Source organism: Carya illinoinensis, chromosome 15 (assembly GCF_018687715.1).
Source record: "Carya illinoinensis cultivar Pawnee chromosome 15, C.illinoinensisPawnee_v1, whole genome shotgun sequence".
In the NCBI taxonomy this organism is placed as follows: domain Eukaryota; kingdom Viridiplantae; phylum Streptophyta; class Magnoliopsida; order Fagales; family Juglandaceae; genus Carya; species Carya illinoinensis.
Genome location: NC_056766.1, coordinates 46,606,168 through 46,617,294, shown reverse-complemented (window position 1 = coordinate 46,617,294; position 11,127 = coordinate 46,606,168). Strand labels below are relative to the sequence as shown.

General features: G+C 33.6%; 2 protein-coding genes across 3 annotated transcripts; both read right to left on the bottom strand.

Annotated features, from left to right (window-relative positions):
- Positions 1-838: 838 nt before the first annotated feature.
- On the bottom strand, positions 839-6,691 carry LOC122296225 (vesicle transport protein SFT2B). Of its 2 annotated transcripts, none has more exons than XM_043105765.1 (6): positions 6,394-6,691; positions 5,424-5,477; positions 3,402-3,475; positions 2,785-2,870; positions 2,525-2,583; positions 839-1,308 (listed from the first exon to the last, which is right to left on the bottom strand). In XM_043105765.1, exons 1-6 carry the CDS (start codon positions 6,541-6,543, stop codon positions 1,303-1,305), a joined length of 429 nt encoding a protein of 142 aa, XP_042961699.1. In that variant the 5' UTR covers positions 6,544-6,691; the 3' UTR covers positions 839-1,302. The 2 variants fall into 2 exon arrangements, with proteins under 2 accessions (XP_042961699.1, XP_042961698.1); XM_043105764.1 differs by having other exon boundaries at positions 2,753-2,870; positions 6,394-6,685.
- Positions 6,692-8,568: 1,877 nt separating this feature from the next.
- On the bottom strand, positions 8,569-10,437 carry LOC122295671 (peroxidase 47). Its single transcript, XM_043104750.1, has 4 exons — positions 10,042-10,437; positions 9,710-9,898; positions 9,438-9,600; positions 8,569-9,216 (listed from the first exon to the last, which is right to left on the bottom strand). The coding sequence occupies exons 1-4, from the start codon at positions 10,279-10,281 to the stop codon at positions 8,837-8,839; spliced, it is 972 nt and encodes a 323-aa protein (XP_042960684.1). The 5' UTR covers positions 10,282-10,437; the 3' UTR covers positions 8,569-8,836.
- Positions 10,438-11,127: the final 690 nt, after the last annotated feature.

Sequence of the window (11,127 nt, the reverse complement as noted above, 5' to 3'; positions counted from 1 at the left end):
ATAGGCAGTACTAATTGATGCATCCGGCCATGATCCTTGAATTAATTATAAAAAGGCCACACTGCATGCGATTGATCATTCCTATATATATATATATATTTCTTTATCCAATTAACAAATTAATGGTGGCGATCGTGTGGATTTGCTGGCTAGCTAGCTGGCTCATCTTGATTTCCTTTCATTAATTTGTTGCTCACAATGATATTATAATTATTATTTGCTTTTGGACTTGGATTCTCATTTAATCCAACTATTGCTCGATCTGCTTTTCATACAAGTAGAAAGAAAGAAAATGCTTTCATGAGCCTAGACAATGCAACCTAAATTTAAACCTACTTTAAAGATCGAGGCAGTTTTCCTATATTTCTGTCCCTCATATTATCTTACAAAGAAAAGCAAGTGGTCTATAAATTCATACCATCTCACAAACATAAATGTTTTACACATGATCATTTTTGCTTCCAATCAGGATTCTAGAATTCCGCATGCATAGGTTCACTGATGTTTGACTGGATGATACCATTCATGGTAATGCCACAAAAGTCTGGTCCCAGCCAAACTTGCTATACTATGCATTCGACCAAAATATGTACACCTATAGGTTGTGGTTTCTGGCTGTATTTTAATGGCAATTGACATCCAGCCCTACTACAAATAAACATTTCTTCCACAGTTTAAAGCTGGTTTAGTAACAAGCAACCGGAGATGCATAATATTAATTACTTGAAAACCAGCACAACCAATGGTTGCGATCACTAGAATTTAAATGCATGGGAGGTGAAAGACTTCGATCTCACAAAGGGAAGAGAAACGAATGGAAGACATTGAAGCTGATAAGTACAGGTAATATACATCTCCATTAACCATCATCACAATTTCAGCAAATGTACCTTGTCAAGACAACAGCTGAGTTGGTTTCAATGGAGTTCAACGGCCTAGGTGATAAGACTACATATTTTCAATAACAGCTCAATTTCTATTAACATTGGCGTGTCAAGTTTCTTCTCATAACACAGATATCAAGAAATAGAATTACCATAAGGAAATTAGGTAAAGTTTATCACAATCTCAGTCCAGCATACACAAATCTCAATTCGGCAGTTCTGCTGCGTTCAGAGTGGACTAGACTCCCTGTGTGCATCAGCTCGCAAAAGTGACACATAGGGTGATCATGTTAAGAAGTTCTTGAATGGATACATCATGGTCTCTTATATATGGTGTGTATCGCTCTAAAAATCAGTATCAAAACAGGAAACCATGACCTTTGAAACCATGGACCTCGCAAAAGGGATGTAGCTCAAGCTATACCTGTCATCAGTCACAGACCAAGAAACGGAAAATTAAATCAATAAATCTGCACCAGTGACGGATGGACAGAGAAGTTGCATATCTGTAAAAATGAAGTATCTAGAAAATAAAATAACTTTCCACTTCTATATTAGAACCAGAAAATATAATCAAGGCATAACTCAAATCAGACTGATTAGGGCTCGTTTGGATACTAGAATGTCTTAGAATATCTGTGAATAGTAGTGAAATCATTTGAGTTAAGATATTTTATTAGATTTAGAGAAATGAGAGAAAAAAAAAATGAATAAAAATATTATAAAATTAAAAAAATGTTTGAATATAATTTTTTAACATTATTTTTGTTTTGAAACTTGAAAAAGTTGTATTGGCTTTTGTGTTTTGTTTGGAAATTTGGGACAGTTGTAATGATTAGGTAAATTAGATAATAAAAAATAAATAAATAAAAAGTACAAGATTTGAAATTGGAAAGTGTTGCGTGTTTGAATGATATTTAGAAATGAAATATTTGAGAATACCTAAGATCAGTTATGTTCCCAAACAGATCCTAAAACTACCTTTTCTTTTAGTAAGCATTTACATTTTGTATAAATTTACCTTTGGAAGCTAGAAACTCATCATAGGTTTCAGCCAAAACGGAAATCACTAGTTTGTTGGAAACCATGCAATCAAATGTTGTGAGCAAAGAGAAAAACATACAACTTCAGTATATTAAAACTTTTTTGTTAATTGGTCAATATAGTAAAAACTTTCACTCATTCTCCAGAAAAAATCAATTATAACACCAGTTTATATCGACATGCCACCAAGCACAAGACTCAGGTGTAAAACTATTATGCTGAAAAACGAAGATACAAAGCAATTAGACCCCCTCTAAAGGTAGAGGGAAATTTTTTCTAATTATGAGATGAATGTATTACAGGAAAATTTAAAATGTGAGGCGGTTTCAAATAAGTAGTGCAATGTTTGATAGTATAGATATCACCACTTGGAACTTCATAATTAAAAGATACAAAAAACAAGAAAGCATTTCATGGTTAAGAAATTGACCCGATTCTTGTCTTGAGTTCTAATTTTCATTTGGTTTTGTTTGTGACACAATTTTGCCAAGTAAATTTTCGGCCATATAATATGCCCGGTGGAATGTATGTCATCTCAACTTCTAACTTATGTAGAAGACAGGCATACTTAGAAAGTACGTCCTAACTTGACATACCATATTAGTGCACCAAACTCTAAAATAATTGCCAGAAGTGTCAACAATCTGTTGTGAACCTGCTCCAACACAAAAAAGAAAAACTTAGAATGAGTTTTAAATTATTGCATGGTTTATAATAACAGGAATAAAAGAAAACTAGGGAGCAGGAGAGGAGGGAAGGAGGGGGGGTGGGGGGGTGGGGGGGTGGTGTTCACAAAACATACAAAGGGCCACTATGCAACTTACATAGAGAGCACAAAACAAGGCGATGATCATACTTGCAAGGTATATGGCTGTTGCATAAATACGAACAGGGTCAAGCATCATTGCCACTTGCCTCTTAGGGCCTATGAGAAATCCTGTGCTGCCAAACAAAAGACTCAATCTGAACATCGGAAGCATACAAAATAGCATAGAGAAAATGCCAAAATCCATCTCTTAATAAGATTGCTAACAAAAATGACAAAAGAAAAATCCATCCTTTAAAGAATAATGGCCAAATTTGTGAAACAGACTAAGAAAAACTGCAACCAACAAAGGCTCTCACAGATCTATGCATTGCAAAAAGAATGCATCGTAGTTTTCTTTAAATTATTTTTAAACCACGAATGATATGACAACAACAAAAGAAACCTAAATTTAAGACCGCATAAGATGACCAATAGCGTTTCCCTTCTCCTTCCTCATCTTTACCATTTGTGTAGACAACCATTTCAAGGTATATAACCTCAAAATACATCATTTGTTACCTTGATGAAAATCAGAAGCTATGATTAGCTTTTGACCACCTCATACAGGCACAAAATAACAGAAGAAACACTTACAACATGACCATATAATTATTTAATTAGAGAACAGCAAAATGGAAAATCAACATACATATCCATACACAAACCTTCCAATCGAAAGAAGATTGCCAAGCGTGAAAGTCAATCCAAACTTGATGGGATTGAAGAAAACCAGCATTGACTGTCACATGAAAAGGAAAAAAGTGTGCACATTAGTGCTATCTAGTTTTGAAGGCCAAGAAGAGGAAATGCTACATATTAGTTCCTTCTTTTGCAAGAAATAAATTTCTTTGAAAATTGCAAAAGGCGCAACCCAAGTACACAGTATATATACAAGAGAAACGCCCATCTAGAAGAAGAAAGTTTTGAGTTCCTCCAACATTTGTTCACTGATTTTAAATTTCTATCATTCCTCTGGCACCAAATTCATCATATGAGGCAAGTTGGGACCATCTCCCACACTGCTGTAATTTGTGGATTTCCACTTCACCCTCTCCAAGCACCAGACAGCTCCATTATTCTTTTGGGCATGGGCATTGCCAAAGTCAAACCCACCCAACTGAAGAAGTCCTTCCACAAAGCCATAGCAGTTTCATAATGAAGTACATTAATTTGTGATTAGTTCACTAATACATGGATTACACATTTAAGCTCCCTTAACTCTGTCTAAGCTCCTGAAAATACCGAGATTACTTGGAAAAATATAACTCCAAGTTGCCAGAAAATTCATAGAACAGCATTTTTTTTCCAAATTTGAGTTCTACATTCTCAATGTTTCAGCATCTCCCTCGTTCAAAACATATATGGAGTGAAATATACAATATTGAATAACACTTGAGGAATATCGTGCTACTAACTTTGTCAATGAGATTTTCTAATCCAATAAAGTGAAGGTGATCATGAATCTATTTGAAAAAAATAACAAGATTAAGGTGAACATGATTTATGGAATTCTGACTTGGACACATCTCTCAGCACTAAGTGGAAGAGCTTTTGTTCATTAAGCTAATTGAAGCATGGAAAGCTTAAAGCAATGAGTAGCATCCTTATAATATGTTAATCAAGCTTCATTGAATTGTACTACAATCTCTGAATATAAGGTAACACTGCTGAGCATATTTAAAGCATAAGGTAGGAGATACGAACAAGGGCTGGCAAGGCAGCCTAGCCCTTGAAATCAAGCACTAGAGTAACATTTAAAACCACGAGCAAGAAATGGCATATTGACCATAGATTTGGGCAGAAAGCAAGTTCTGGTACAGTAAAAAATTCCCAACCACTTGCAGAGTAGGATGTTCAAGATAAAGGCAATTGCCAATCAAGATAAAGGCTTAGTTCAGTTCAGTTGAGTGAAAAGCAAGACAATGAGCAATAGAAGAACCCTTACTTATGAGAGAGAGAGAGAGAGAGAGAGAGAGAGAGAGAGAGAGACGGTTGGTGAAATCCTTGATACTGAGAACTAGTTTAAAAGTGCTTATTAAGATCAGCTAGTTGTAAAGCAATGGGCTTGTTCTAATTGTGAGACTGACTTTCATGTCATGGAATATATTATGAAAACAAGAAAAACTATCCCGACACATAATGTGTCTAAAGACTTCCAGAAGTCTGTCATGGTCCATGGAGAATCAAATTAGGTAAAAGCATGAAACTAAGTCTAGCGAAAAAGCAATGATCTCTTGAGATGCTGCAGCCCTTGCCTTCTCTACTTTTTTGCTGAGAAAGGCCCAATTCTGTAAGGTTGTACTCATTGCTCTTGATTCTTCACCTCATAAAAAGGCAAACCAAGGTAAGAAACCTTTTTTAAGTGCTAAATTGAGTATTAGGAATAAACTGTGACATGTTTCAGAAATGAGGCAAGAGGGATGATCGCAAGCTACCATTTAAAGCTGACTTATTAAACCAAAAGCATCTAACAAGATAATTTTCAAAGACACAGTAATCAGCCAATATAAGTTCTCCATTCACTACATTACTAGTCCAGAAAGGAAATCAGAATTCAAATTATATGGTAATATGAAATCCAATTCCGTCTCTTGTTAGTTATAACTCTCTGTCTTTAGTTGTATATGCTTATATATGTTAGAGAAGAAGAAGAAGAAGAATAAGATTATTTCATGGTCGCAACTTACCAAGAGTGTACAAGTCAAACCGGCAACGAAGCATATGGCGAAACCATTAAACCTCTGTTTAATCAAAAAGAGTGAGAAACCAATGAGTTAAAAGGATCTTTTCAAAGGATAGAATATCTTCAAACGTCAATCAGCAAGACATGGAATAATTTCAAAATAAAACTTACTGGATACTAAGTGAAACTGTAGCTCTGGCAAGATATACCAATTCACTAAAAAAAATTCCAAGATAATGGAAACTGAAAAAATGCCTATGTAACCAATTGGCATAAATTGACCAACTAGCTCAGATCGAAAATCACAAACTTAAGCCTATATTTTCCCTGAAGGAGAACTTTTGCAATTCCGCCTTCGCGAACCTATTCAAGACTACTAATCAATTATGCATCCGTAAAGTCCAATGCTTCTGTTCCCTTGTGATAGATCAACTTTACATTTTTATGATACGTTCTTAACAATCGATCTGTTTAGTTTTAGTATTACGATGCGGACAAGTTACTATGCATGTTCTTTCTCGAGGCTAAACTCGAATCCTCTGACCGCGTACTTTTGTCAATTACCAAACAATAAGCAATTTAATTTATTTCACTAACGGTTTGCAATTTTCACAGCGATTGATCTGAATGAAAAGACATTCATCATTAATTTCACGTATTAGCGTATCGACAAAATTAACTCTCCCATGACAATACACAGTTTCACATACTCTTCAGAGTAGTTTGACGTTTCGTGATTTAGCTTCAAGCACAGTCCGAAACAATGGCCACAGAAACAAAGAAAGTAGAATCGAGGTTACGGTAAAGCTTATAAATCAAGCAATCAAATTTAACTGAGAGCGTAATGCAAGTATTTGACTTAAGTGGTTGGTGCAGATCAAAATTTTTAACTTTTAATTTGCTTAATCCTTTTCCTTGTTTGTCTGAGCAACCAAACAGAGGCAAAAAAGAAAGAATGAAGAGAAATCTAGAACCTGTTTTGTAGACAGGGTGCAGTTGCGATTGAAGTCGTCCATGAAGGATAAGGAGCTGTTCTCTTCTAGCGCTGCAGCTTCGTGTTCGTCTTCCACCTCCATTCCCACTAGCATCTTCATCTTCTCAAATGCCTGGTTCATCTTATCCATTATTGCATACTAGTTTTTCTCACACTTCCTGGAGAAAATTAGATCTGTGACCGAGGGAGATTATCAGTGACAGATAGTTTGCTTCGAATGGCAGGAAGTGTGTTTTCGAAAGGTTGGATTAAACTCTTTTTGGGTTTGGGCCTTAAATTTAGATCAGCCTACGCCTACTTCACAAATACCATGATGGCTCGAGAAATGAGATGGATAAAAAATTTATAAATAAAAGTACAATAATTAATAAATAATAGTGAAATATTAATTACAATTTTTAAGAAATTTTAAGAAATTTCAGGTAAAATGTTAAATAAAAATATTCTTAGAATAAAATTTTTTAATATTTTTTTTTTAAATTTAAAAATGTTGAATTATTTTTTATATTTTATTTGGAAGTTTGAGAAAATTGTACCGATTAGGTAGTAATTAGATTTAAAAAATTAAATATTTAAAATTAAATATTGTTTATATATATTTAAATAATGTTTGAGAAGAAAATAAGATGGGTTGAGATGAAACCATCTCTATTCTTAAACAACACCTTAGAGCTTAGGTTTCATTTGAATGTTGAGATATTTCATTTTATATCATCTTATCTTTTAAAAAAAATTTATAAATAAGTGATATGTAGACCACGCCGTTTATATCACTTTAGGAAAATGCTTAGTACACTGAGAAAGTGTACCTATCAATATATTTTTAAAGCATTTGTGTGTGTTTATTTTTTAGTATTTTTTTAAAATACACATACAATGATTTAAAAAAATAAATTAAATAGATTGGTACACCTTTTGGAAATGATAATCAGGGCATGTAGCACCACCTATTACTTGAATAGTAAGATTTGATTTATAAAATTCAGATTAAATTTCTATTACAAATGAAATTATTATGTTATATAAATATTTTATTAAGTGTGGATAATGGCTTATAAATAAAACTTATATATAAATATATATATTTGTGTTAAATGTTAAAAAAGAGATAAACTTATTTGTAAACCTATTTTATTGCGTATGCAATGCACTACTAAAGTGAGAGTTATACAATAATGCAAAAGTTTTAGCATTTTAACTATAATAGATCACACAACAAGTGCATTTTGCACTTAGCAAAACTTAATATTGAATGATCAGCATCTATATATTTATGTGCGGATGTAATTTTAGATTAATAAACACTCTCAATTCATCTTATCTCATAATTACAATTTTCATAAATCTCCACATAAAATATAATAAACATTTCAAGTTTTTCAAATTCTAAAAAAATAATAATATTAAAAAATAATATTTTAACAATATTTTATTCAACTTTTATTTCAACTCACTATCCAAACCTAACCTTAAGCTTAAACCAAAGAAGCGTGATCTTTATATTATCTTTATATCTTATCATTTGACATTTCATGAATATCATTATGGCTAAATTTGGATATTGAGCTGAGTTAAGCTAAGTTGAGTACTTCTTTATGAATAATAGTAAGTTGAGTAGATAGAGTGAGTTATGTGGAACCCATCTAAAATGAGTTTAGATATTTTTAGATATTAAGATGAGTTTAATACTATTTATGAAAAATTGAAAAATGTTATAGGTCCCACGTATAAATATGTGTTAAGTTAAAAAAGGTTGTGAGTCCCGCTTATAAAGAGGTTTTGAGTTGAAATGGGTTTAATAATTTGAGAGTTAAGTGTTTGAATGTTAATTTAAAATTACACTAAACTGAATTGATGTTAACTAAATCTTGCAACCAAACAAGATCATCTCACTAAGTTTTATAAGGAAGTTTTTAGTCTTAACTTTAAATTATATAATAAAATTGACTTACAAGAATTTATCACTTCTTTCAAAACTTAAAAGTTTTGTTTTTCAATAAATGTTCTGTAAGCAACTCGTGATGGTCAACGAGAACATACAGTAGGGATATATACATGTAATATTTTCCGGTTAGTAAAATACTTATATATATATATACATACATATATATATATATATATATATATATATGTATAAACCAAAAAAGACCACTCCTTCATTCACTAGATTTTACATCTTTTGCACATGAAGTGGTACAAAATGAACTCCAGTTTCAAACATGAGACCCAAAGAGATGAGCAGCATAGGAACAATCTACAGGAACACGTACATTGATATTGCACCAAAGACCATTAATTATTATTCCCTAAACACACACACACACACACACACACATGTGGTTTTATATCTTCATTTATTAAATACAATAAATAGCTCAAATGCTTGATTTACTTGGATGTTCATATATATATATATATATATATCAGTTAATTTTACGGCAAGATTCTCGTACTTCGCCTTTTGATCCTTCTTTAACATCAAGTGTACTCATTTTGAGCATTGCCTGTTGGAAATCAAAGAAGAACATGGCTTGGTTCATCGCATAGGCATTGACGATGCCTCTTGTTGTAGTTGTCGCATACAATGTTTGATCTGAAACAAGCACCCCGGCTTTCCTTTGCAATGCATTGAAGTAGAAATTATCGAAATTGTTCCTCGTCGAATCAAAGGGTTGCTCTGCATTATCGCCAGCACTGCATGTTTTGGACAATGTATTTGCAAAATCTGAGTCTAAATTTGGATCCGCAGCACTCAGTCTGAATTTGAATGATGAGCATCTTGCAACTCCTAGTGTATGTGCCCCTGCATGCAATTCCAAATTAAGATCACCGACACCAATATTATTCAGTAACAGTTTAATGATCATGTTGGCCAGAGTAACAAGAAAACATAATTGTGACATTGACTCCTAAACAATCATTTCAATAATTTTGGCTTGAGGAACAAGATATTTGTGACTTGCATATATGTTATATTATTCCTAAACAAGCATTAATCCCAAACTTGTTACATATTATACGTACCCGAAAGAGCCACCACTTCTTGGACGCTAAAACCATGCTGCCCGAACATCTTAATGAGTTGAGAGGCATTGAAGAAGGGTGGGGGAAGATTGATCGTGTCTTCTATTTTAGACCTCCTACCGTCCTTTCTTCCCTTTGGTATGTCATATACTGGACCCCCAGCCTGCAGTTATGTGCAATAATAATAAATAAATAAATATTTTAAGGAAAAAAGAATGTATGTGAGAGAAGGAATTGAAGCTGATTCGTTCTGAACATTTGGTATTACGTACCCAGAAAACTGCATCTCTGGCAGCCATTGCAAGAATGTCAGCGCATGAGACTACGCCCGGGCATCGTTCCTCAAGCTCCTCTTTTGCATCATCAATAACTTCATATCCCCGCAAGCTCAAATTTGCAGGGGAGTCCTTCTCTGCTTTGTTATCCTTTGTCGAATCAATGAGAATCGACCCATCACATCCCTACTTGATAAAAGTCATTATTTGTTCAGTTCATCAACAAGCTCATCATGTAACGAAATACTTCATCCCAGCTAAAGTAAAATAAGAATTTTTCCCAAGGCAAAATATGTCAAGAGAGAGAGAGATAGAGAAAGAGAGAGAACCTCTATGAAGCAGTCGTGGAAATGCATTCTAAGAAGGGCGGCTGCCAGGGTAGGGTCGGCTTGCAAAGCTCTCATGACAGTATTCTTCACAATTGGTTCAGCGAATGGGCAACTCATCATATAATAATTCATACTCATACTGTTTGCTCTAAATCCAAAACCGCTCACTATCATCTCCAATAGTACAACTACACCAAGAAAATTCGCAGTGACCATCTTAACTAAATCCAGAGATGTCATTATAATCAGTACATATATGTTCAAAACACCCACCAAGGTGGCTCGCTAAAGGAAAGAAGAACTCAAGGAAGGGATATTTGTGAGGCTGAGAAAATTAGAAACTGTTGTGTTGGTATAATGGGGAAGGTCTGGAGTAGAGTTTGTGGCAGTATATATAGAGAGTTGAGGGGAAGCAGTCTCTATATATATAAATGCAAATTATAGTAAAAGAGACCAAAAAAAAAAATGGGATTGGGAAAAGCAAAAAGTTGAAGTTAGTGGTTTATCGTTTTATCTCCACCTAAAATAATGGTCAATATATATATATATATATGATAATGATCTTACTTGTATAATAATGCATGTGCGTTGAATGACACGTTACAAATTCACGATTAGTAATTATCCAATCAGTATTATACACATAATGCATTCGAAGTTGTGTGTTGTAACACTAAAGATTTGGAAAATTAAGTTTACTAGTAGCAGTAAGTAACCTTTTAATATTTAAGAGCGAGCCGGTTTATAATTTGCATGACTATCATGTACACAAGAACAGCTGGCTTGTCGATCGTATTGTGTGTCGATCGCTGTTATGAATTACCAGATCCTATTAAAGAATTATTTCTCAAGCAAAAACTAGATTTCTGTAAACAAAAATCGTAAGAAAATATTGAAATTTAAAAGTTTGAATTCCTTTACTTTATTCTTAATTTGTCTTATAAACTTCATCTCTGGTTAATTGGGGCGGCAGTGGGTTGACAAAATCACTTTGACATGGAAGTTGCTAGAAACTGAAGTTAAATTAATTCCTTGTGGCTAAGGAGAGATCGATTGATGAGAGCATGCAACATGTATATACGGATT